This window comes from Microcaecilia unicolor, chromosome 7 (genome assembly GCF_901765095.1).
Source record: "Microcaecilia unicolor chromosome 7, aMicUni1.1, whole genome shotgun sequence".
Taxonomy (NCBI): domain Eukaryota; kingdom Metazoa; phylum Chordata; class Amphibia; order Gymnophiona; family Siphonopidae; genus Microcaecilia; species Microcaecilia unicolor.
The window spans coordinates 146370455-146396692 of NC_044037.1; the positions used below are offsets into that span (position 1 = coordinate 146370455).

At 49.4% G+C, this 26238-nt stretch overlaps 1 protein-coding gene across 1 annotated transcript in view; it reads left to right on the forward strand.

The window, feature by feature from the left end:
• Positions 1 to 26238, forward strand: part of MLPH (melanophilin) — a 643600-nt gene that overhangs the window by 337511 nt on the left and 279851 nt on the right. Inside the window, exon 7 of the mRNA XM_030209662.1 lies at positions 16114 to 16277. Coding sequence (XP_030065522.1) covers positions 16114 to 16277 — 164 coding nt within the window. The remainder of the gene's footprint in view (positions 1 to 16113; positions 16278 to 26238) is intronic.

Here is a 26238-nt window from a genome sequence, read left to right on the forward strand (position 1 = left end):
GTACAATAACCCCTCGTCTAGTCGAAAGCGCAGAAAACTGTCTGAGAGAACTCCCGTGGTTTGCTGAAAAGCTCTCTTAAGGACCGGATCTCCCCTCTGCTCTTGGGCAAAGGTCGGAAACTGGGCCAACACCTCCCCCGCAACCCAAGGCATACTTTCTCCTCGATTTATATGCCACAGGGCCAGGGCTCGATTCCACCTTTCCTGGATCTGGGTGTCCCTATCCTTCCTTCCTCTCCCCGGAGCCCCCAATACCTCTTTGTGAAAGGGAAAGATTTGCCCTAAGGAGTCACCCCCTAAGGGTACCGCCGTCCCCTTTGCCTCTTGGGCCCTTGTAGTCACCCACCCATGCAACTCTTGCAGACACTTGGAAAAAGGGGCCCAATCCCTCCCCAACATTAGGTCGAAGGGTAGCTTGGGTCACACTGCTAAATTAAGCTGCCCATTAAAAAGAGGGCTACGAATCCTCATGCGGAATACTGGGTAGGCTGTGGCGGCCCCATGAATGCATCTAATGGGTAGCGTTCCACAGTACGTTTCGTCACCACCCCCACCCCGAGTGTCCCTTATCTTTTTCCATAGAGCCTTGGATATCATGGATTGATTTGCCCCTGAATCCAGCAGGCCCCTAACCGGTACTCCCTCCAACTGCACTTCATGAAAAAAAAAAGGAGTCCTGGTCCCCATCACTCTGACCCATGAACCCGATTTTCGCTTTACAATCCCTCAGAAAATGACCCGCTTGGCTGCATTGAAAGCACCTGCCCCCTTTTTGTGGGTACTCCTTCTTCCCAGGTTCCTGCTACCTTACCCGGGTTTAGGATGCCATTTGGCCCATAGGCCCCTTGTTCCACGAGAGAAAAGGATTAAGGGGGAGTCTCTCTGCCTCATAATAGAGTTCGGCCCCCTTGGTCACTTCCTCCAGGGAGCGAACCCCTTGCTTGATCAACCATTCCCGCACTGGACAGGGGATAGCAAAGAGAAACTACTCCACAACTATCTCCTCTACCACCTGCCCAGCGGTTTTCCCCTCAGGATTCAGCCACTTAACCGCTAGATCCTTGAGCTTCTGGGCCAAGGCTCGAGGCTTCTCTTCTCCCTTTAAGATGGTCTCCCTAAAGAGTCTACAATAGTAATCTGGGGTTAAGCCCATCCTACTTTTAATGGCCGCCGCCACCTCCTCATATATCAGGGCCTGAGCCGGGGATAAGGCCCTATAAGCGGCCAGCGCTTCTCCCGTCAAACAGCCGGCCAGCCTTATGGCCCACTGTTCTGCTGGCCACTTCATAGCCCTGGCAATCCTTTCAAAAGTTACAATAAAATCCTCCACATCGTCCTTTCCCCCCATTTTCCCCAAGGAAAAAGGCTGATAGGCAGCTGACCCTACCGCCATGGGGGCCATTTCCGGGATGCTGGGTGCCACCACTTTCCGCATCAGATCCTCCATGGCTTGCATCTGGGTCTGGAGGGCTTTCAGAAGGGGCCTTGTTGTTCCTTGGTCGTTTCCACCACTTGATGTAAGGCGTGCTGCGAGCTCTCTTGCTGCTTCTGGAACTGGGCGGCCATCCAGTGCAACAACTCCTTCTGCTCCATCCTTGGCAATGAGGAAGATCCTGTGAAGCAAAAAGAAACATGACCCAAGTGCGCTCTATCTTTTAAGTGGGTCCCCTTTTAGAATCTGCCCGGGTTCTCCACCCTTTGGTTTCTATTCCCTTAACCCGCTCTTTGTCCAGCCTTGGCCCCCCTAGGTACAACTTACCTGAGGTGCCTGCTGGTCTGTGCAGTAATAAAGGCAAACCAGAGTCCTCTGTCCCTCTTGTCCATGTGGATCACAGTTTAGGTCCCATCTGGGATGCCACTGTAAACGGGCCTGCTGCTCCAGTATGGGGGAGGAAGCCGCCTCCCGCAAATAGCCAGATCTTCACAAACTGCCACCAGGGGATACTTCAAAACATTCCTTTATTTTTCAGGTTAATGACCAAAACTTCACTCCAGAGCCCTGGGTTAGGGCTTCTCAGGCAGGGCTGTTCTGCCTTGCTTAGTACATCAGCCCACTAAACACAAAGTCTGTGCCCTCTTCCCTGAGGGGGAGGCAATAGTCCTTTTGAAATCCATCCTTGTTGTCAAAATCAGTAGCAAACAAACAGTACCTGCCCCCAAGCAGGATTTTCCCCCCCTTCATAAACAAGCCTTTCAAATTCAACAGAGTTTCTCAAAATAATCAGATTTCAGTTTGGGAAACAGGTTTGTAATTCTCCCCAGCAAACTTTCCAACAGTCAGGGTTTCTCCCAAAGCAAACAGATCCCACAAAAGAAAGCAGGCTTCCCTATTTAAGCAGGGTTTAAACCAAAATAAATTCCAAACAATGTAGGTTTGCAAACCTTCAGGTGCTGTGCTCCTCAGTGCTCTCAAGCTCCCATTCCATTGAGGTTTCTTCCCCCTGCTCAGCCTGATTAACCCCCTCTTCCATACAATCCATCCAATCCTCCTTCTGGTTCTCACCCCACCCCTCTCTAGTACAAGTGGGTGGCATGATATACTGATTGCGGGTCCAGGGGAACTGGGCTCCTTCATTTTCCCTCCCTCTTGTGGTCGGAGATGGTATATGTGTTATGATTGGGGTCAGAACCCCTCTCAAACTTACCTCTTTCCTGGGGGTCAGCTTCTTAGCTGACTTCTGTTTCTTTTCTCTGTCCTTTCTGAGCTGGCTCTGTCTCTCTGTGCTGGCAGCTTCCAGCAGCATGGGGTTGTTTTACTTTACTACAGCTGTGTGGGTGGACTGAGTTAGCTCTACCTCTCTTTGGGTGTACTGGCTTCAAGTGCTTCACGGTGTTGCATTGGTGTGGGTTGGGCCTCTCTGGGTCAGTGTGCTTTTGCCTAGGTCTAGGGATTGTGACATCATCAGGGAGGGCATTGATAAGGAAGTGGTGTTGTTTCCTTCAGAGCCTTTGCAACGGTGGTGTTTGCTTTAGGTAGGGTGGTGCAGTGTGCACTTCTGACTTTGTGTCTAGTTTCCCTGCTTGCTTTTGCTAAGGGCCAGGTTAGTGTTAGTGCAGTGTGCACTGGTGACTGTGTGTTTAGCTTTCCTGCTTTTTCCTTATGGTTCCCCTGCTTTTCCCTCTTGGTTTTGGAAGCATTGCTGTGTGTAGGGCTTTGGAAGCTCTGTTGCTGATAGAAGTACTTCAGGGTTTGGTGTTGTTAGGAACACTGCAGAGTTTGCTGTTAGAAGTACTTCTGGTGTTTGTGCTATTGGAAGCATTGCAGTCTTTGCTGTTGGTGTTTGGTGCTTTAGTAGCACTTTTGGCTTATGTGTTAGCTTCCCTGCTTTTTCCTTGTGGCTCCCCTGTCTTCTCTTTTAGTGCTAGGAGCTCTTCTGGTTGCTTGCCAGAGTAGTGCTTAGGAAGCACCTTGTTAGTTGTATCTAGCTTGCTAGAGCAGTGCTTAGGTAGCTTGTTAGTTTTGTGTTTAGCTTATTAGTGTAGAGCTCTGCTTGTAGCTTGGTGCTTAGTAGCATCTGTGTTAGCTTTGTGTTTAGTTCCCTGCTCTGTTAGTTTAGGGCTTAGGAAGTCCCTTTCTTGAGCAGGGCTTAGGAGCTCCTGTTTAGTATAGGGCTTAGGAAGTCCTTTTGTCAGTTTACTGTTAGGAACACTCCTGCTGGTTTAGGGCTTGGGAGCACGTAGATCAGTTTAGGTTTAGGAGCACTTCTGTTTCCAGTCCTGGTCCCTGTGTCATCCGGTATCCAGTAAGCCCTGCCGGCTACTCGAACCCAGGAGCTCAACTCCTGGGGGGCTTAGTAGCTAAGTGCAGGTGAAGCTGTGTGGACCAGTCCAGTGTGCTCCAGTCCGGTGTTCCAGTCCTGTGTCCTCCAGTTCGGGGGATTCCAGTCCATGTGTTCCGGTTCGCTGGGCAGTGCCTGCAGTCCCTGCCGGTGTGCTTGCCCAGTGTTGGTTGGTGGGTTTTGCCTGCTGCTGTCGCTCTTCGGCAGCAGCCCAAGGGCTCACGTTTGCTCCAGAGCCCAGCCCGCGGGCTCTGAACCTGAGAACCTGACAATATGGTCAGCTTGCCTATCCCCAGGGCTCCCCCTGTTGGGACTGGACATGCATTCCCTTCTTTCGTGATCACCCTCTACCTTCCCTCCTGCAACAATTTCTGGTAGATGTAGTTTAGGGTTTTGCTCACACACTAAATTATTCAAAGTTGTTAAATAGCAAGAGGATTGTGAAAAATTGCAAGAGGACCTGCCAAGACTGGGAATCCAAATGGCAGATGACGTTTAATGTGAGTAAGTGCAAAGTGATGCAAGTGGGAAAGAGACACTTGATGGAACCAGAAATCTTTATTCCTACCAGCAGACCCACAGCTGATGACCTGGCACGGCCGTGTTTCAGCAGAAAGATTGCCTTTGTCAAGGGTCTGATCTCATGAAAAGCTGGTAAAGGTTAAGATACTTTACTAAAAGAAAAGTCCATAAGCTATTATTAAGATGGGAAAGTCCACTGCTTATTTCTAGGATAAGTAGCATTAACACCTGTTTTACTGTTCTGGGATCTTGCCAGGTATCGGAAGATTGGAGGGTGGCCAATGTAACGCCGATTTTTAAAAAAGGTTCCAGAGGAGATCTGGGAAATAATAGACCAGTGAGTCTGACGTCGATGCTGGGCAAAATGGTAGAGACTATTATAAAGAACAAAATTACAGAGCATATTCAAAAGCATGGATTAATGAGACAAAGTCAACATGGATTTAGTGAAGGGAAATCTTGCCTCATCAATCTATTACATTTCTTTGAAAGGGTGAACAAACATTGGATAAAGGTGAGCCAGTTGATATTGTGTATCTGGATTTTCAAAAGGCGTTTGACAAAGTACCTCATGAAAGACTCCAGAGGAAATTGGAGAGTCATGGGATAGAAGGTAGTGTTCTATTGTGGATTAAAAACTGGTTAAAAGATAGAAAACAGAGAGTAGGGTTAAATGGTCAGTATTCTCAGTGGAGAAGGGTAGTTAGTGGGGTTCCCCAGGGGTCTGTGCTGGGATCGCTGCTTTTTCAGTTCCAATATTTTTTATTATGTTTTATAGACAACTAGTAAAAAAGGCCCGTTTCTGACACAAATGAAACGGGTGCTAGCAAGGTTTTCCTCAGCTCCCCTGCAGCCACCCATGTCCAGCGACCCTCCTCTCCCCTGTGCCCACAGCAGCCACCCATGTCCAGCGAACCTCCTCTTTCCCCTGCCCTCCCTCCTGCTACCCATGTCCAGCGACCCTCCTCTCTCCCTTGCCCCCCTCCAGCCACCCATGTCCAGTGACCCCCTGCCCCCCTGCAGCCACCCATGTCTAGCGACCCTCCTCTCTCCCCTGCCCCCCCTGCAGCCACCCATGTCCAGCGACCCTCCTCTCTCCCCTGCCCCCTACTGCCACCCATGTCCAGCGACCCTCCTCTCTCCCCTGCCCCCCCTCCAGCCACCCATGTCCAGCGACCCTCCTCTGGACATGGATCAGCTGTGAGGCATGTTTTTCCCCCCGGGTTCTGAAGTTGACATCATAATGGCTACGGTGATGTCAGCCTGATCTATGGAGCCTAGCAGACCAACTCGGAATGAGCCACGGTCCCGGGCAAGTCAGAACGTTGGAGGTGAGAATTATTTTATAGGATAACAAAATGACTAAAATAAGTACAGTTAGCCATCAATATGAAAAAATACAATAACAAGGCATCAACTTACATGTTCAAGTTAAGAGTAAACACAGATTGTTGCTATAACAATTCATAGTCGTCACGGGAGTAATACATAAGTTCAATTCTAAGAGAGATTTTTGTGTAATTTGTCTAGTAAAGAAGTCTATATTTTTTTGTACTTAACAAGTGAGTTATATTTTTCTGCTGCAGCATATCCATATTTAGAATACTGGAACTCTGTTTGGGACTCAATATCATCCACTTTAAATATTCAAGATGTTTTATCATATGATATAGTCATATTTGGATCCCTAATGATACAATCGCCACTAGACAGATACCAAGCACAATTATTGGACACACTATTACATCAAGCCTTGAGGACCCTCTTCTTTTATTGGAAGGATCTTACCAAAGTCACTTATTTAACTTGGGATCACTGCTTTTTAACATATTTATAAATGACCTAGAATTGGGAGTAACTAGTGAGGTAATTAAATTTGCTGATGTCACAAAGCTATTCAAAGTCATTAAATCGCGGGAGGATTCTGAAAAAGTACAAGAGAACCTTACGAGACTGGGAGACTGGGCATCTAAATGGCAGATGACGTTTAATGTGAGCAAGTGCATGTCAGGTTCTCAGGTTCAGAGCCCGCAGGGCCAGGCTCTGGAGCAAATGTGAGCCCTTGGGCTGCTGCCGAGGAGCGGCAGCAGCAGGCAAAACCCCCCAACCAACACTGGGCAAGCACACCGGCACCGCCCAGTGAGCCGGAACACAAGGACTGGAGGACATAGGACTGGAACACTGGACTGGTACACACCGGACCGGAACACACTAGACCGGAGCACACCGGAATGGAACACACACCGGACCGGAACCCACTGGACTGGAGCACACCGGACTGGAACACACTGGACTGGTCCGTACAGCTTCACCTGCAGTTAGCCACTGCCCCCCCTCCAAGGGTTGAGCCCTTGGGTTCGAGTGGCTGGCAGGACTTACCGGATACCGGATGACACAAGGACCAGGACTGGAAACAGAAGTACTCCTAAATCCTAAACTGACCTAAGTGCTCCCAAGCCCTAAACCAACAGAAGTGTTCCTAACAGTACACTAACAAAAGGACTTCCTAAGCCCTATACTAACAGGAGTGCCCCTAGGCACTGACCTAACAGGAGTGCTTCTCACAGCACCAAAAGGAAAAGCAGGGGAGTTACAAGGGAAAGGCAGGGAAGCTAAACACAAAGCTAATAAAGGTGCTTCCAAAACACCAAGCTACAGCAGCTCTACAACTCTAAACTAACTAAGGTGCCCCCACGCACCAAACAACCAGAAGAGCTCCTAGCACTAAAAGGGAAGACAGGGGATCCACAAGGGAAAAACAGGGAAGCTAAACACGTAAGCCAAAAGTGCTTCCAAAGCACCAAACACAAACAGCAAAGACTGCATTGCTCCCAACAGCACAAACACCAGAAGTACTTCTAACAGCCAAAACTGCAGTGTTCCTAACAACACCAAACCCTGAAGTACTTCTATCAGCAACAGAGCTTCCAAAGCCCTACACACAGCAATGCTACCAAAGCACCAAGAGGGAAAAGCAGGGGAACCACAAGGGAAAAGGAGGAAAGCTAAACACACAGTCACCAGATCACACTGCACTAACACTAACCTGGACCTTTAGCAAAAGCAAGCAGGGAAACTAGACACAAAGTCAGAAGTGCACACTGTACCACCCTACCTAAAGCAAACATTGCAAAAGCCCTAAAGGAAAGAACACCACTTCCTTATCAAGGCCCTCCCAGATGATGTCACACTCCCTAGAGCCAGGCAGACAGCACACTGAAACCCCGAGAGGCCCAACCCACACCAATGCAGCACCGTGAAGCTCTTGAAGCCAGTACAGCCAAAGAGAGGTAGAGCTAACTCAGTCCACACACACAGCTGTAGTAAAGTGAAACAATTAAGAGTCATGCTGCTGGAAGCTGCCAGCATAGAGAGAGAGAGCTAGCTTAGAAAGGACAGACAAAAGAAACGGAAGCCAGCTAAGAAGCTGACCACCAGGAAAAAGGTAAGTTTGAAAGGGGTCCTGACCACGATCATAACAGCGCAAAGTGATGCATGTGGGAAAGAGGAACCCAAATTATAGCTACGACATGCAAGGTTCCACATTATGAGTCACAGACCAAGAAAGGGATCTAGGTGTCGACGTTGATGATACGTTGAACTCTTCTGCTCAGTGTGCTGCTGCGGCTAAGAAAGCAAATAGAATGTTAGGTATTATTAGGAAAGGAATGGAAAACAAAAATGAGGATGTTATAATGCCCTTGTATCGCTCCATGGTGCGACCGCACCTTGAAAATTGTGTTCAATTCTGGTCACCGCATCTCAGAAAGTAGAGTAGAGTGGAGTTGAACGGGTAGATGTGAAGCATCTGTTTATGCTTTCCAAAAATACTAGGACTAGGGGGCATGCGATGAAGCTACAATGTAGTAAATTTAAAACGAATCGGAGAAAAATTTTCTTCACTCAACGTGTAATTAAACTCTAGAATTCGTTGCCAGAGAATGTGGTAAAGGCACTTAGCTTAGCGGAGTTTTTAAAAGGTTTGGTCGGCTTCCTAAAGGAAAAGTCCATAGACCATTATTAAATGGGGAAAATCCACTATTTCTGCGATAAGCAGTATAAAATGTTTTTTTACTTTTTTGGGATCTTGCCAGGTATTTGTGACCTGGATTGGTCCTTGTTGGAAACAGGATGCTGGGCTTGATGGACCTTTGGTCTGTCCCAGTATGGCAATACTTCTCATGTTCTTATGCACTTAGTGTAGGTCCTTACCTTGCCATATCTTTTGGATCTCCTCCCTGATCATTCTTGCTGATGCTTGGGGGGCCTGACACCTGCTCTCTCTATAGTAAGCCAGCAGCTGGGTTTCAGATCTGTCACTTGCCCCAGTCTCTGAATCCTTGCTCTATGCAAGTGCCACAAGTATCTAACCAGTTGGGTATAGACTGGCTGATTCTCTTTCTCTCACTGGGAGACAGCTGCAGGCATTGGCAGAAATGGGGCTCTTTCTTATCAGGTATGGTCAGTGGGGGGAGATGTTCTGCATATGTGAATAATGATCTATTATACTGTACATTTTCCAGCTGTGTCTCTCTCAGCTCTGGTCCCGCCCTCATTTCCTGTTTCCGCAAGGGCGGGACCAGAGCTGAGAGAGAGAGAAGGGAAAACCGAACTAAGGGCTGAGCCTGCACACTTTTTACCGCTGCTGCCGGCCGCCGTAACCACGACGAGGTAAGTCAAGATGGCTTTTAAAATTCGGACCCTGGAACTCAGAGGGAGGGAGGGGGGACCCTGGAACTCAGAGGAAGGGGGGACCCTGTGGAACTCAGAGAGAGGGAGGGGACCCTGGAACTGGGAGGGAGGAGGAGACCCTGGAACTGGGAGGGAGGGAGGGGGGGACTCTAGAACTCAGAGGGAGGGTGAGGGAAAGGAGAGAGTGAGGGGAGGGCTGGAACTCGAAGAGAGGGAGGGGGGCCTGGAACTCGAAGGGAGAGGGAGGGGGACGGTGGAGGTGGGACGAGGGAGGAGGGATGGGGAGAGGGAGGGTGAGGGGAAGGGGGAGGGAGGGAGGGGGGACTGCACCACCTGTAAAAAAAAATTTTCAGCACCCCTAATCATTTTGAAAAGTTGGCTCCTATGGCTGAGATGATCCTCTGCTGCATCTCTGTGAGCAGCCTCAGCAAAAGAAGAAAATGAAGCGTGGGGCCGCAGCAGCCTTCAGGCATGCGCTGTCGGCTCTGCTGTCCTTTGCCCCCACTGACATCAATTTCCTGTTCCGGGGGCAGAGGACTGGAAGACCGACAGCGCATGCCTGAAGGCTGTTGCAGCCCCACACTTCATTTTCATCTTTTGCTGAGGCTGCTCACAATGGCAGTGTGTAGAAGGGATGCAGCTGAGCTCCCTGGCTGATCCCAGGAGATAGCAGCTGCTTGGGTGCCTGGGGAACTAAGGTACAGGGAAACAAAAAGTGCTGGGATGGAGGAGAATAGAAAAAAAGATTTTGTTTAGAAGGGAAGGATGAAGAAAGAGTGTGTTGGTGTGTATGTTGCATGGAGTGGGGAGAGAGATCAAAGATATTGGATGGGGACAGAAAAAGGGGAGACAATGGATGAAAGGAGGAAGAGAGAGGAGATGGATGAAAGGAGGTAGACACTGGATAGAAGGTGGAGAGCGAGGGGAGATGTTGGATGGGAGAGAGAAAGAGAAAGGGGACATGCTGGATGGAGGTGAGACGGGAGAAGCTGGATGTAAAGAAAGAAGAGTGGGGATGCTGGATAGAAGAGGGGTACAGAGAGAGAGAGATGAATGGAAAGATGGTGGGAGAAAGAGGGGACATGGAAAAGGGCAGGGGAGAGACAAGCTGTTGAGGAGAAGGAAGGGGAGCAAGGGGGAGATGCTGGCTGGTCAGATGGAGAGAGAAAGAGGAGAAATGCTGGATGAAAGGAGGGAGAGAAAGAGAAAAAATGCTAGAAGTAGGGGACAGAAAGAGGGAAGACGCTGGATGGAGAGTAGGAGAGAATGAGGGAAGGTGCTGGATGGAAGGATAGAGAGAAAGAGGAGACACTGGATGGAAGGATGCAGAGAGAAAGAGGTGGGGAGACACTGGAAGGATGGGAAGAGAAAGAAGAGAGATGCTGGATGGAAAAGGGGAGAGGATAGAGTTAGTGAAAGACTGGAGAATAATTGTAAGGGGCATGGGGAGAACAAAGTGAAGAAAAGATGAAAAGCCATAAAGTAAAAAGAGGGAAATTAAAGAATGGATAGTACAAATGAATTAAATCTTGACAGAGAGAGAGGCAGAAAATTAAATTGAAGAAAACATAGAAAAAGGAGATACAAATGACAAATGGACAGGAAACCCTGGCAAGACAGTTAAGAGAAGACGAAGGAAAGCAGAATCAAGAGACTGGAACCAACACAATTAGAAAAAATAAATGGCCAGACAGCAAAGGTACAGAAAATAATTTTATTTTTAATTTAGGATAAAGTAATGTGGTAGTTGTGTTAGTTAAGGTTAATAAATGCAAATAAAACACAAAATAGAAAATAAGGTGATACCTTCATTGATTTTAAAACATTTTTGATTAGCCTTCAGAGACCAGCACTTCCTTCCTCAGGTCAGGAGAGGATACTACTGTCCTGACCTGAGGCAGGAGGTTCTGGCCTCTTAAAGCTAATTGAAAAGGGTATTAGGCTATTAAATAAAATATTTTCTGAAATGACTGTGGGATTGAGGTGTGTCAGGGGGGCGGAACCATGTATAGGGAGGGTGGAGTCAATGCAGAGTGGGCAGGGCTGGGGTGTGTACTAAAATCTCCCTCTCAAAAATTGGGACCCCTTGGCAGCTCTGTATCTCAGTGTATTTACTGTAATGAAGACAGGGGCGTAGCTACGGGTGGGCCTGGGTGAGCCCACCCAATCTCAGCTCGGGCCCACCCAGTTTTAAGCGCCGGTGAAAAGTGCACAGCAAAGCAGCATCAGAACGGACCACAGCCTTAGTTTCTGCCGTCGCGGTGGCAGCCCGCCCCGCTCAGCTGACCTCCCAGTTCATCCCACCTGTGTTTTGGCAGTCTCGGCAGCTCTTGACTTCTGGTCCTGGCTCCTCCTCCTCGGCCAGCACTGCCTTCCATCCCACACCACGGCCATGTGCGCTCAGCCTCGTTCTCGCACTAATGTAAGCATAAGCTCAGCTGCTGCATGCGCTGCAGCCACGTGGCACTGCCTGCTTCCCACGAATACCCCCACCCCGACCCAGCCCGCAGTGCACATGGCACGATGGTGCCGGCCGGGCCACACGCAGTGCCGCATAGGAAAGGCTGCTGTTGGCCTGGCTGTGTTGTGGGCATGGCTCCTTAGTCTACAGCTATGCCTGCCTAGTGCCCTGCCGTCCGCGTCTGGGTCTAGATGATTCAGTACCGGTTGGGTTCTTAACAGTGAGTCACATCAGGTAATAAAATTTAAATACGTTTTTTTTTAATGTCATGTAATTTTTTTATTCAAAATGTTGGCTGGTGGTAGTGGGTTTCTGGGTGGGTGTGGGCTCTTCACTGCCTAGGGCAAAAAAGGTATATTTAATGATTAAAATATACCTTTTTTTGCCCTAGGCAGTGAAGAGCCCACCCCCACCCAGAAGCCCACCACCAGCCAGCATTTTGATTACTCTTGTAATAAAAATTATGGCTCTGGTCTGGTGGTGGGCTTCTGGGTGGGGGGTGGGCTCTTCACTGCCAAGGGCAAAAAAAGTATATTTTAATCATTAAATATATCTCTTTTGCCCTAGGCAATGAGGAGCCCATCCCCACCCAGACATTTACCAACAATAAATTTTAATAGTGCCCAGCTTAATTTTAAAAAAAGTTGTCTATTCCTCTCATTTTGGTGAGTTCTTGGGTGGTGATGGTCTCTCTGCAATGCCCAGGTTAAAATTGTTTTAAAAAAACAACTTTATAGTTAATGTGGGTGGGGGGTGGGGGTTTGGGCTCTGCTGTGTCCAGGACATTAAAAAACAAAAGGTTTTATATTTAATGCTGATGTACCTCAGAGTGGGGGAGATGACAGACTATGGGGGGGATGGATAGGGGGTAGGACAGGGCTGACACTAGGCTACAGTAAGGGATGGAAAGTAGGGTAGAGAAGGGAAGGGCTGATGCCAGGCTGCGAGGATGGGGGTAGGGTAGAGAAGGGAAAGGTAGAGCTGATGCCAGGCTACAGGGATGGATGAAGAGGGTAGGAAAGGATAAGGCTGACTCTGGGCTATATGGATGGATGAGGGATAGGGAAGGCAAAGGTAGGGCTGATGTCGGGCTACAGGGAGGGATGGGGGGGGGGGGTAGGGAAGGGCAGGGCTGATGCAAGCCTACAGGACAATTTTAAAGTTTTTGTCCGTTATGCTGTAATTGATGAAGGTTGAGCTGTGTTCTGCATGTGAGAGATTCTTCTGGCATGTGGTCTGTGTGGGGATCTATATGTATGACTTGTCTGGCTTTTCCAGTAGGACGCATATTGGTGTTGTGTATATTCACTGCTGCCTTTTTAAAGGTGCTGTTATTGGTATTTGTGTGTTCAGAATTGGTGGTGTTAAGGTTTGCAACATAGGCTCCGAGTATTTATGTTGTTATGTTGATGCAGAACAGATGGGCAGATTATTTATTTAGAAATCCATCATCAAGCACACTCTAAGGCATTATTTAGGAGTATCCCAAGAAACACTACTCACACCCAGTGGCGTTCCTAGGGGGGCTGGCACCCGGGGCGGATCGCCGATTCGCCCCCCCCCCCCCCCCCGATGCAGTGCGGACCCTCCCCCCGGCGAAAGGACACCACCGCGAAGGACCCCCCCCCCCCCCCGCCGGTTGCACGCCACCGGGGGGGGTGCCGCGCGCGCCTGTCCTCCGTTGTTCCATGCTTCTTCTCTGCCCCGGAACAGGAAGTAACCTGTTCCGGGGCAGAGAAGAAGCATGGAACAACGGAGGGCAGGCGCGCGCGGCACCCCCCCCCCCCCCGGCAGCGTGCACCCGGGGCGGACCGCCCCCACCACCCCCCCTAGGAACGCCACTGCTCACACCTATATATACATAGTGCCCAGCCATATTAACTCTGGGCCCACCCAAAATGTCAGGGCCGGCTACGCCACTGATGAAGACTTTAAGATTAATAATAAATCCTACTGACCAGATTGGGTTGAGAAAGGTGTTTGGGTCACTTTCTCCAAAATCTTTTAAGCCTTTCTTGAAGTTGCAGCAGAAGTTTGGGCTCTCTACTAATCAGATCTTCAAGCGGTACCAACTGCAACCAGGGGCGTAGCTACGGGTGGGCCTGGGTGGGCCCAGGCCCACCCAATCACAGCTTAGGCCCACCCAGTTTTCCCTGCTCCTCCAATCAGTGCAGAGCCAGCCTTTAGCCCCGCAGTTGACAGGAAAGAGCAGCTCTGCTATCCTTCCCGCATCACTGCGAGAAAGCAGTACACATGCTGATTTATATCCGCTAGCGATCATCCACAGCGAGCGGAAAGTGGTCCGCCAATCAAGACGAAATCTAGCAGTGCAGTAGTGACGGGGCAGCAAGGTCAACCGTCAACAGCCAGCTAAAACAGTGGCAAGCGCAGACTGCTAAATAAGAATCGATTGCGTAGCCATATTGAGGTGAGTAATGGTTTGGTATAATTGAAGTTTAGAGAAAGTATGGCAAAACGAGGCAGTCTCGGTAAATTTCGCCAGTCAATTTCGCCAGGATGGGCAATAACAGCGAAGTAGAGGCAGTGGGCACTCACGTGTGATAGGCCCGTTAGACCACGGTATGCTCCGGCTCAAAGCAGTTAATTAAGCAGAAGTCTTCGAGAGGTGCTCAGCAAACTGCTCACAATGAGCTTTTGACAGATCGGGTCGAAATCCAGTCTATTTTTTTTGTTGTTGAATTATGGCTGATTATGATCCGTTATTCTTGGCTTTTGATGGCGCTAGCTATTCCACAGCCATCTTCCCGTCGGCCATCTTACAATCTGGTGGTTAAGTGTCAGGTGAGAATCAAGAATAAAGCCAAGGTAATGGAAGGAATCAACAGGTTGAATAATAGTACCTAAGAGGTGAAGGGGAATGGTTGGGATGGGAGAGCCACCCATAAATCAGCAAGCAGCGGTTTTCTGTTTATTTAAGACTAGTTTATGTTAATAGTGATCACAGAACTTAATATACAACCTTTCTATTGTCACAGTCCGTTCCCAGGTTCATTTCACTGCCTGCTCAACAATTCCTGATTTTGGAGCCAGTGTTGGTCAGGGAGCTGCTGTCCTGAAGAGGGAGCTGCTGGGCAGACTTATACAGTCTGTGCCAGAGCCGGTGGTGGGAGGCAGGGCTGGTGGTTGGGGGGCGGGGATAGTGCTGGGCAGACTTATACGGTCTGTGCCCTGAAAAAGACAAGTACAAATCAAGGTAAGGTATACACAAAAAGTGGCACATATGAGTTATCTTGTTTGGGAAGACTGGATGGACCGTGCAGGTCTTTTTCTGCCGTCATCTATTATGTTACTATGTGGTTTGTGTGGGGATCTCTGAGTCTGGCTTTTACTATGGGATGCGTATTGCTGTTCTGTATAGGTACTGTTGTTGGTATTTATGTTCAGATTGGTGTTAAGATTTGCAACTTAGGGGCTCATTTTCAGAGCACTTATGTTACTATGGTGGACTTATGTTTGGTCAAGTTTAAGATATGACATAATGTAACTAATATTTAAAAATATTGTTTTTCCATTAAGTGGTTTATGTTGATGCAGGGCAACTGTTGAGCAGAATAATTAGAAATCCATCATCAAGTACATTCTAAGGCATTATTTTCTAGTATCCCGAGAAATACTACCCATACTTATGTACATAGTGCCCACCCATATTGGCTTTGGGCCCACCCAAAATGTCAGGTCTGGCTACGCCACTGACTGCAACACTGCATTTCTGGAAATGTGTAAATTTCAGATTTATTTTTCATGATTTTGTAAGTTGTGTCTCATATCAGCAAGGCTTTTACATCAGAAAATAGAAGAGAGTGGGACCAGCCCAATCAGAAAAATAAAGTGCTCAGACAACAAAGGTAGAAAAGAAAAATATATTTTTTTATTTAATATTTTTTAAAGATTGAGATGTGCCTGTTTGTGAAATGTACATTTATTTATTTATTTATTTTTAGTTTTGTATTTTGCAGAGTACAGGAGAAAAAACATTTCTGTTTCTCTCTTACCAGTATTGCCCTCTTTGTAGAGTCTGGCTTTCACACACACATATGCTGGCTTCATATTCAGTGTTTTAGGCTTGTGTATGTTTTGAATAATTAAATTAATTTGCTAATATGCCATGCCCCACCCTTTGCGCCCCCAAATTAAACTGTCATACTACACCCATGTCCTGACCCCAGCTTGCAGCTTTCCTAAACAAGTGAGTCACCATTTACCTATGCAACTGAGAGAGGGCTAAGGTAGCAAGAGAGGCATGAACACCCCCCATGCACCAAGATGGCTAGACCTGCACAGAAGTCCTAGCACTGAGTGGTTCAAAATTACTGTCATGTGGTAAAGAAAGTACAGGAGCTATTGGCTCTTTTAGGAGTGGCAGCAGGAAGGGAAGAGGAATCTGGCAGGCCCCGTTTCAATAACAGCAGCTAGAGGTTGTTGAATCTTCCAAAGAAAGATGATTTTTGAAGTGTTTCACTGAAAATCAGAAATGCTAAATTCCCAAGCAAGGATGTTTTATTGGGGATTTCTGGTTATAATCAAAAATCAGAAACCCTCTGTATATAATACTTTCCTTAAAAAAAATCAGAATGAAAACAGTTCTAGCAGTAATATTGCAGAAATACCCAAGTAACTGTAGCTTACTCTTTCCCCAAGGCAGCCAATGGAATGTACCTCAGAGGTCTCAGTACTGTGCTGATATGGATACTTCTGATGAGGGAATGAGAGGAAATGACAGGATGAGTGTTCACCAACCCCATCACACTCGCCGCAGGAGTAAAGCGTCATTTCAGGAGAATGTGCATCACTCTGAAAGCCAGGTAATGCTGAGGTCAAGCAACCATGATGAAGGAGACATTTTCACTGTGCAGTAACTGTATAGATTAAAAAGAGATATTTCAGTGCTGAATTAATTAAATAGAACCTCATCAGTAATCAGACTTGTCGTCTGGTCAAGCTGGCCAGGGAGCAGAACAGGCTGTGGAAGGGGATAGGGCCAGCCACAGAAAAGTGGGCCCCATTCTGCTGCTGTGACCAGCTCTCTCCTATAATATAACCACATTTCATATAGGGAGTGCTGGAAAGTCGCCATGACTACTACCATCAGGCTTGCCGGAATCCAGTTTCATCTTACATCACACCCAGACATGAGGTGGGCTAACAATCCAGCTTATAATCGAACGAGAAAAACGCCCAAGTTCCGACCTAAATCGGGAGATGGGCGTTTATCTCACAAAAACGAATAACGCGGTATAATCAAAAGCCGAATTTGGGACGCTTTCAACTGCACTCCGTCGCGGATGCGGACAAAGTGGACGGGGGCGTGTCGAAGGCGTGTCGAAGGCGGAACTGGGGCGTGGTTATCACCCGAACAGAGATGGGCGCCCTTCGCCGATAATGGATGCGTTTGTAGCTAGAATTTAGGGCACTTTTCCTGGACCCTGTTTTTTCACGAATAAGGCCCCAAAAAGTGCCCTAAATGACCAGATTACCCCCAGAGGGAATCGGGGATGACCTCCCCTGACTCCCCCAGTGGTCACTAACCCCCCTCCCACCACAAAAAAATGATGTTTCACAACTTTTTATTTTCACCCTCAAATGTCATACCCTCCTCCCAGGCAGCAGTATGCAGGTCCCTGGAGCAGTTGTTAGGGGGTGCAGTGGACGTCAGGCAGGTGGACCCAGGCCCATCCCCCCTACCTGTTACAATTGTGCTGCTTAATGCTTATTAGTCGTCCAACCCCCCCAAACCCACTGTACCCACATGTAGGTGCCCCTCTTCACCCCTTAGGGCTATAGTAATGGTGTAGACTTGTGGGCAGTGGGTTTTGAGGGGGATTTGGGGGGCTCAACACACAATGGAAGGGTGCTATGCACCTGGGAGTTCTTTTACCTGTTTATTTGTTTTTGTAAAAGTGCCCCTAGGGTGCCCGGTTGGTGTCCTGGCATGTGAGGGGGACCAGTGCACTACGAATCCTGGCCCCTCCCACGAACAAATGCCTTGGATTTATTCGTTTTTGAGCTGGGCACTTTCCCTTTCCATTATCGCTGAAAAGCAAAAACGCCCAGCTCACACATTGGCGAATAAAACATGGGCGTCTATTTTTTATCGATAATACGGTTCGGTCCGCCCCTTCACGGACCCGTTCTCGGAGATTAACGCCCATGGAGATAGGCGTTTCTGTTCCATTATGCCCCTCAATATGAATCAAGAGCAACTTTGAAACAGAAAAATATGAAAATATTCCATAGAGAAACCCAACCAAATATAGGAAATAACAAAACTAAATTAGATCACATTTGAAGTCCCTCCAACCTAGTAACCATCAAATAATTAGGGAATAAAGCGAATGCTACATACCTGTAGAAGGTATTCTCCGAGGACAGCAGGCTGATTGTTCTCACTGATGGGTGACGTCCACGGCAGCCCCTCCAATCGGAAACTTCACTAGCAAAGGCCTTTGCTAGTCCTCGCGCGCCCATGCGCACCGCGCATGCGCGGCCGTCTTCCCGCCCGAACCGGCTCGTGTTCGTCAGTCCCATATGTAGCAAGACAAAGACAAGGGAAGACACAACTCCAAAGGGGAGGCGGGCGGGTTTGTGAGAACAATCAGCCTGCTGTCCTCGGAGAATACCTTCTACAGGTATATAGCATTCGCTTTCTCTGAGGACAAGCAGGCTGCTTGTTCTCACTGATGGGGTATCCCTAGCCCCCAGGCTCACTCAAAGCAACAAGCATGGTCAATTGGGCCTCGCAACGGCGAGGACATAACTGAGATTGACCTAACAACTTATCCAACTAACTGAGAGTGTAGCCTGGAACAGAATAAACATGGGCCTAGGGGGGTGGAGTTGGATTCTAAACCCCGAACAGATTCTGAAGTACTGACTGCCCGAACCGACTGTCGCATCGGGTATCCTGCTGCAGGCAGTAATGAGATGTGAATGTGTGGACAGATGACCACGTCGCAGCTTTGCAAATCTCTTCAATAGTGGCTGACTTCAAGTGGGCTACCGACGCTGCCATGGCTCTAACATTATGAGCCATGACATGACCCTGAAGAGCCAGCCCAGCCTGGGCGTAAGTGAAGGAAATGCAATCTGCTAGCCAATTGGATATGGTGCGTTTCCCCACAGCCACTCCCCTCCTGTTGGGATCAAAAGAAACAAACAGTTGGGCGGACTGTCTGTTGGGCTGTGTCCGCTCCAGATAGAAGGCCAATGCTCTCTTGCAGTCCAATGTGTGCAGCTGACATTCAGCAGGGCAGGAATGAGGACGGGGAAAGAATGTTGGCAAGACAATTGACTGGTTCAGATGGAACTCCGACACAACCTTTGGCAAGAACTTAGGGTGAGTGCGGAGGACTACTCTGTTATGATGAAATTTGGTGTAAGGGGCCTGGGCTACCAAGGCCTGAAGCTCACTGACTCTACGAGCTGAAGTAACTGCCACCAAGAAAATGACCTTCCAGGTCAAGTACTTCAGATGGCAGGAGTTCAGTGGCTCAAAAGGAGGTTTCATCAGCTGGGTGAGAACGACATTGAGATCCCATGACACTGTAGGAGGTTTGACAGGGGGCTTTGACAAAAGCAAACCTCTCATGAAGCGAACAACTAAAGGCTGTCCTGAGATCGGCTTACCTTCCACACGGTAATGGTATGCACTGATTGCACTAAGGTGAACCCTTACAGAGTTGGTCCTGAGACCAGACTCAGACAAGTGCAGAAGGTATTCAAGCAGGGTCTGTGTAGGACAAGAGCGAGGATCTAGGGCCTTGCTGTGACACCAGACGGCAAACCTCCTCCATAGAAAGAAGTAACTCCTCTTAGTGGAATCTTTCCTGGAAGCAAGCAAGATGCAGGAGACACCCTCTGACAGACCCAAAGAGGCAAAGTCTACACTCTCAACATCCAGGCCGTGAGAGCCAGAGACTGGAGGTTGGGATGCAGAAGCGCCCCTTCGTCCTGTGTGATGAGGGTCGGAAAACACTCCAATCTCCACGGTTCTTCGGAGGATAACTCCAGAAGAAGAGGGAACCAGATCTGACGTGGCCAAAAAGGAGCGATCAGAATCATGGTGCCTCGATCTTGCTTGAGTTTCAACAAAGTCTTCCCGACCAGAGGTATGGGAGGATAAGCATACAGCAGACCTTCCCCCCAGTCCAGGAGGAAGGCATCCGATGCCAGTCTGCCGTGGGCCTGAAGCCTGGAACAGAACTGAGGGACTTTGTGGTTGGCTCGAGATGCAAAGAGATCTACCAAGGGGGTGCCCCACACCTGGAAGATCTGTCGCACTACACGGGAATTGAGCGACCACTCGTGAGGTTGCATAATCCTGCTCAACCTGTCGGCCAGACTGTTGTTTACGCCTGCCAGATAAGTGGCTTGGAGCACCATGCTGTGACGGCGAGCCCAGAGCCACATGCTGACGGCTTCCTGACACAGGGGGCGAGATCCGGTGCCCCCCTGCTTGTTGATGTAATACATGGCAACCTGGTTGTCTGTCTGAATTTGGATAATTTGGTGGGACAGCCGATCTCTGAAAGCCTTCAGAGCGTTCCAGACCGCTCGTAACTCCAGGAGATTGATCTGCAGATCGCGTTCCTGGAGGGACCAGCTTCCCTGGGTGAGAAGCCCATCGACATGAGCTCCCCACCCCAGGAGAGACGCATCCGTAGTCAGCACTTTTTGTGGCTGATGAATTTGGAAAGGACGTCCCAGAGTCAAATTGGACCAAATCGTCCACCAATACAGGGATTTGAGAAAACTCGTGGACAGGTGGATCACGTCTTCTAGATCCCCAGCAGCCTGAAACCACTGGGAAGCTAGGGTCCATTGAGCAGATTGCATGTGAAGACGGGCCATGGGAGTCACATGAACTGTGGAGGCCATGTGGCCCAGCAATCTCAACATCTGCCGAGCTGTGATCTGCTGGGACGCTCGCACCCGCGAGACGAGGGACAACAAGTTGTTGGCTCTCGTCTCTGGGAGATAGGCACGAGCCGTCCGAGAATCCAGCAGAGCTCCTATGAATTCTAGTCTCTGTACTGGGAGAAGATGGGACTTTGGATAATTTATCACAAACCCCAGTAGCTCCAGGAGGCGAATAGTCATCTGCATGGACTGTAGAGCTCCTGCCTCAGATGTGTTCTTCACCAGCCAATCGTCGAGATAAGGGAACACATGCACTCCCAGCCTGCGAAGCGCCGCTGCTACTACAGCCAGGCACTTTGTGAACACTCTGGGCGCAGAGGCGAGCCCAAAGGGTAGCACACAGTACTGGAAGTGACGTGTGCCCAGCTGAAATCGCAGATACTGTCTGTGAGCTGGCAGTATCGGGATGTGCGTGTAGGCGTCCTTCAAGTCCAGAGAGCATAGCCAGTCGTTTTCCTGAATCATGGGAAGAAGGGTGCCCAGGGAAAGCATCCTGAACTTTTCCTTTACCAGATATTTGTTCAGGGCCCTTAGGTCTAGGATGGGACGCATCCCCCCTGTTTTCTTTTCCACAAGGAAGTACCTGGAATAGAATCCCAGCCCTTCTTGCCCGGATGGCACGGGCTCGACCGCATTGGTGCTGAGAAGGGCGGAGAGTTCCTCTACAAGTACCTGCTTGTGCTGGAAGCTGTAAGACTGAGCTCCCGGTGGGCAATTTGGAGGTTTGGAGGCCAAATTGAGGGTGTATCCTTGCCGGACTATTTGAAGAACCCACTGATCGGAGGTTATGAGAGGCCACCTTTGGTGAAAAACTTTCAACCTCCCCCCGACCGGCAGATCGCCCGGCACTGACACGTTGATGGCGGCTATGCTCTGCTGGAGCCAGTCAAAAGCTCACCCCTTGCTTTTGCTGGGGAGCCGAGAGGCCTTGCTGAGGCGCACGCTGCTGACAAGAGCGAGCGCGCTGGGGCTTAGCCTGGGCTGCAGGCTACCAGAAGAGTAGGGAACAGTCTTCCTTCCCCCATAAAAACGTCTACCTGTGGAGGTAGAAGCTGAAGGCTGCCGGCGGGAGAACTTGTCGAAAGCGGTATCCCGCTGGTGGAGCTGCTCTACCACCTGTTCGACCTTCTCTCCAAAAATATTGTCCGCACGGCAAGGCGAGTCCGCAATCCGCTGCTGGATCCTATTCTCCAGGTCGGAGGCACACAGCCATGAGAGTCTGCGCATCACCACACCTTGAGCAGAGGCCCTGGACGCAACATCAAAGGTATCATATACCCCTCTGGCCAGGAATTTTCTGCACGCCTTCAGCTGCCTGACCACCTCCTGAAATGGCTTGGCTTGCTCAGGAGGGAGCTTGTCCACCAAGCCCGCCAACTGCCGCACATTGTTCCGCATGTGTATGCTCGTGTAGAGCTGGTAAGACTGAATTTTGGCCACGAGCATAGAGGAATGGTAGGCCTTCCTCCCAAAGGAGTCTAAGGTTCTAGTCTTTGCCCGGGGGCGCCGAAGCATGCTCCCTAGAACTCTTAGCCTTCTTTAGGGCCAAATCCACAACTCCAGAGTCGTGAGGCAACTGAGTGCGCATCAGCTCTGGGTCCCCATGGATCCGGTACTGGGACTCGATCTTCTTGGGAATGTGGGGATTACTTAGAGGCTTGGTCCAGTTCGCCAGCAATGTCTTTTTTAGGACATGATGCATGGGTACTGTGGACGCTTCCTTAGGTGGAGAAGGATAGTCCAGGAGCTCAAACATTTCAGCCCTGGGCTCGTCCTCCACAACCACCGGGAAGGGGATGGCCGTAGACATCTCCCGGACAAAGGCCGCAAAAGACAGACTCTCGGGAGGAGAAAGCTGCCTTTCAGGGGAGGGAGTGGGATCAGAAGGAAGGCCATCAGACTCCTCGTCAGAGAAATATCTGATGTCCTCCTCCTCCTCCCACGAGGCCTCACCATCGGTATCAGACACAAGTTCATGAACCTGTGTCTGAAGCCGTGCCCGGCTCGACTCCGTGGAAACACGGCCACGGTGTGAGCGTCGAGAGGTAGACTCCCTCGCCCGCACCGGCGAAGCTCCCTCCGCCGACGTCGTCGGGGAGCCTTCCTGAGAGGCGACCGCAGTCAGTACCGCAAGCGGCACCGATGTCGGAGACCTCACCCCGGGCAAGGGGCCAGCCGGTGCCTCACTCGACGGTACCGGTGGCGCAAGCACCCCCGGTACCGGAGGGGAAGGGCGCAACAGCTCTCCCAGGATCTCTGGGAGAATGGCCCGGAGACTCTCGTGCAGGGCGGCTGTGGAGAAAGACATGGAAGCCGATGCAGGTGTCGAAGTCAGAGTCTGTTCCGGGCGTGGAGGCTGTTCCGGGCTGTCCAAGGTGGAGCGCATCGACACCTCCTGAACAGAGGGTGAGCGGTCCTCCTGGTGCCGATGCCGACTGGGTGCCGACTCCCTCGGCGACCCAGAGCTCTCGGTACCGACGCGGGAAGGAGACCGGTGTCGATGCTTCTTTGACTTTTTCAAACGAAGCATGTCACCGGAGCTTCCCGGTACCGACGAGGAGGACGTAGAATCCAGCCGTCGCTTCCTCGGGGCCTTCGTCGGTCTCGGGGGGGCTTCGTCGCAACCTCGGGGCCTTCGTCGGTCTCGGGGGGGCTGTACCGCAGGAGCCCTCAGGGTAGGGGAGACCCACCCGAAGGCTCACTGCCACCAGCAGGGGAATGGACAGCCCTCACCTGCACTCCAGTCGAAGCACCACCATCCGACGACATCAGCACTAGTGGAGGTCCCGGTACCACCGACGCCGACGCAGCCTTCCGATGTCTCGGCCCCGACGATGCAGAGGGTCGATGCCTTGATGCAATCGATACAGTCGCGGCCGAGGTCGGAGGTCTTGACGCTGTCGACGTCGATGCACTCGATACTCCCGGTGCTGTTGCCGACGAAGAGCCAGAGAACAACACGTTCCACTGGGCCAATCTCGCTACCTGAGTCCTTTTTTGTAAAAGGGCGCAAAGACTACAGGCCTGCGGGCGGTGCCCAGCCCCCAGACACTGAAGACACGACGCGTGCCTATCAGTGAGCGAGATTACCTGGGCGAACTGGGTGCACTTCTTGAAGCCGCTGGGAGACTTCGATGACATGGGCGGAAAAATCACGCCGGCGAAATCAAAATTCGTAATTGCGGTAAGGCACCAAAAAGAGGGGAAGAAAAAACTCGACCCGAGGTCTCAAAAGGGCCTACCCAGAAAACGAAAGAAAACTTAACAGGGCAAAAAAACTGGAAATACGGGAAGGGGAAAAAGACCGAAAGGCCCTTCTCCGAAATCCCTTTTTTTTTTTTTTGAAGCGAAAGTCAAAAAGACGCGCGAGGGTCAACTTAAGGGGCGCGAACGGCGCAAACACGACCGTACCAAGCGCGGACAAAAGAAGACTGACGAACACGAGCCGGTTCGGGCGGGAAGACGGCCGCACATGCGCAGTGCGCATGGGCGCGCGAGGACTAGCAAAGGCCTTTGCTAGTGAAGTTTCCGATTGGAGGGGCTGCCGTGGACGTCACCCATCAGTGAGAACAAGCAGCCTGCTTGTCCTCGGAGAATATACTTATTTATAGGCCATGAATCAACTTTCAGAACCCATGTCAACCAAAGTCTGATTCGGAGTCTGCTTCAGCTTCAAAAATAATTCAAACTGACTAGGTCTTAGACAGTATATTTATAATCCTCATGCATATCCTCATATGTACAAGGAAATCTAACATATACATTGAACCCAAGGAAAGAATCTGAGCTTTCTTTAAAAAATTTAATAAATAACTTATACCAATCCTGACTAAGCAACAGAAGATATAAAACCCTGAATGCTACTACTACTTATCGTTTTTATAGCACTACTAGAAGTATGAGGCGCTGTACACTTGAACATGTAAGAGACAGTCCCTGCTGAACAGAGCTTACAATCTAATGAGGACAGAGAAACAGGGAATTACATAAGGTGGGAACGATAAAAGAGACATGGGTACTGAACAAGTGAATAGGAGTTAGGAGATAAAAGCAGCCTCAAAAACGTGGGCTCCCCCAGGATCATCGCCGCTGCCGCAGGGCCCTCCCCCCAGGATTGTTGATGCTGCTGCCGCCAGGCCCCCCCCCAGGATCGTTGCCACCACCGGGCCCCCCCCAGGATCCATCGCCCTCCCCTATCTCTGCCAGGTCCCGTCAGGAGCAGGAGAGAGAGAGAAACCCTGGCACTGGGCCCCCCTTGGAGGCAGTGGGCAGGAAAGAGTGGGATTCTTTCCTGCCCCCGAAGAAGCCACTAGACCACCAGGCCCTTCAAGGTAGGACTGGTGAGGTTGTTATACGCTAGGCCTGACCCAGCCGTTTAGAAGGGCGAAATGTGGCCATGTTGGACCTATTTTAAATAATGTGGTGAATAAATTACTTTTCTCAGCATTGCGTTTGGCGATTCAGATCTTTTTTCTATTCTGTGCAGGGTTTTAGGATATCCACAATGAATATTCATGAGAGAGATTTGCATTCAGTGGAGGCAGTGCATGCAAATCTTTCTCATGAATATTCATTGTGGATATCCTAAAAACCTTGACTGGCTGGAGTGCCTCCAGAACAAGGTTTGGGAATACTGATTTAATTGAAAAAGAATCTCATCAGTAGAATTTTTATGCCATTTGTATTCAAGTTGGTGTACCTGTCATTTTAACAATAATAAACCAGAATGATACCATCTGTTTTTAAACAAAGTGGAAACAACTGATTTTCTACCAAGGTGTAAAAATTAGAGACCTGGCTGGGAGTGAGTGGCCAGACAACCTACTTGTTAATTTTTAGTAGGTCTCAACCACAGTGGCCATCACCATTTCTTAATATAGGCAAGGCTACATTGAAGTCTTGCAATTCCATTAAGGTGTTGGGAGACTTGCTAGACTCCAGCCTATTGTTTCAACAGTTTCAAGGTATGCTTTTTCCACTTGCAATGCCTTCAGTCAGTTCAACACCTTTTTGATCAGGATGCCCTGTGCATCCTCATCCATGCCTTCATAATAATACGTATCAATTGCTGTAATGACCAGAAGGAAAGCAAGCTGCTACAATTGCTCCAGAACACTGACATAAAATTGCTTTATAAAGCTTGGAAATATGATTGGCTGACACCTCTGTTACAGCTCGAGAACTGGCTACCAGTGCACTAGTGAATCAAATATAGCATCTTGCTATTAGTCTACAACATTTTACAGTCAGGCTCTCCAGCCTTTTTGTCCTCACAGCTACTCCTTTATTTTCCACCCAGACCATCGCGTTCTAGCCAACAGCATCGGTTGGTGATTCATGTCTCTTGGGAGGTGCCTCTGTGCACCTTCTGAAATTCAGTGTTTAATGTAGTAGGCTCTACTCTAGGCTCATTTGCTCTGTGAGGCTTTCACTAGATGAGTACCTTTTTTGTAGGGGCATGCTGCCAACCCAGTCAGAGCCTGTTGAACCACAGCAGAATTGTTTGCTTTTCTGTAATACTTAGTTTGTGTGTGTTTTTGTACAAAATGTTATTCACATGCTACAGCTATATTTTTATGTTCTTTGTTTTTTCTTTACGTATACTGCTTTGATGATCTAACCGCAAAGCGGATAATCAAATAAATCGAACCTTGGACCTGAACCTTGAAACTTGATTTACTCACCAACATCTCACTTGCAACTGACTTCAAAACTATAAACTACTCCTGTGTCCCCTTTTCCAATTCCAAAGAATTATTTGAAGAAATTACAGAAGATTCATTACATATATCTGAACTAGGGACTGCTTAAGGCTCATTATCTGAACTATTGATGATTTAGCTGTTT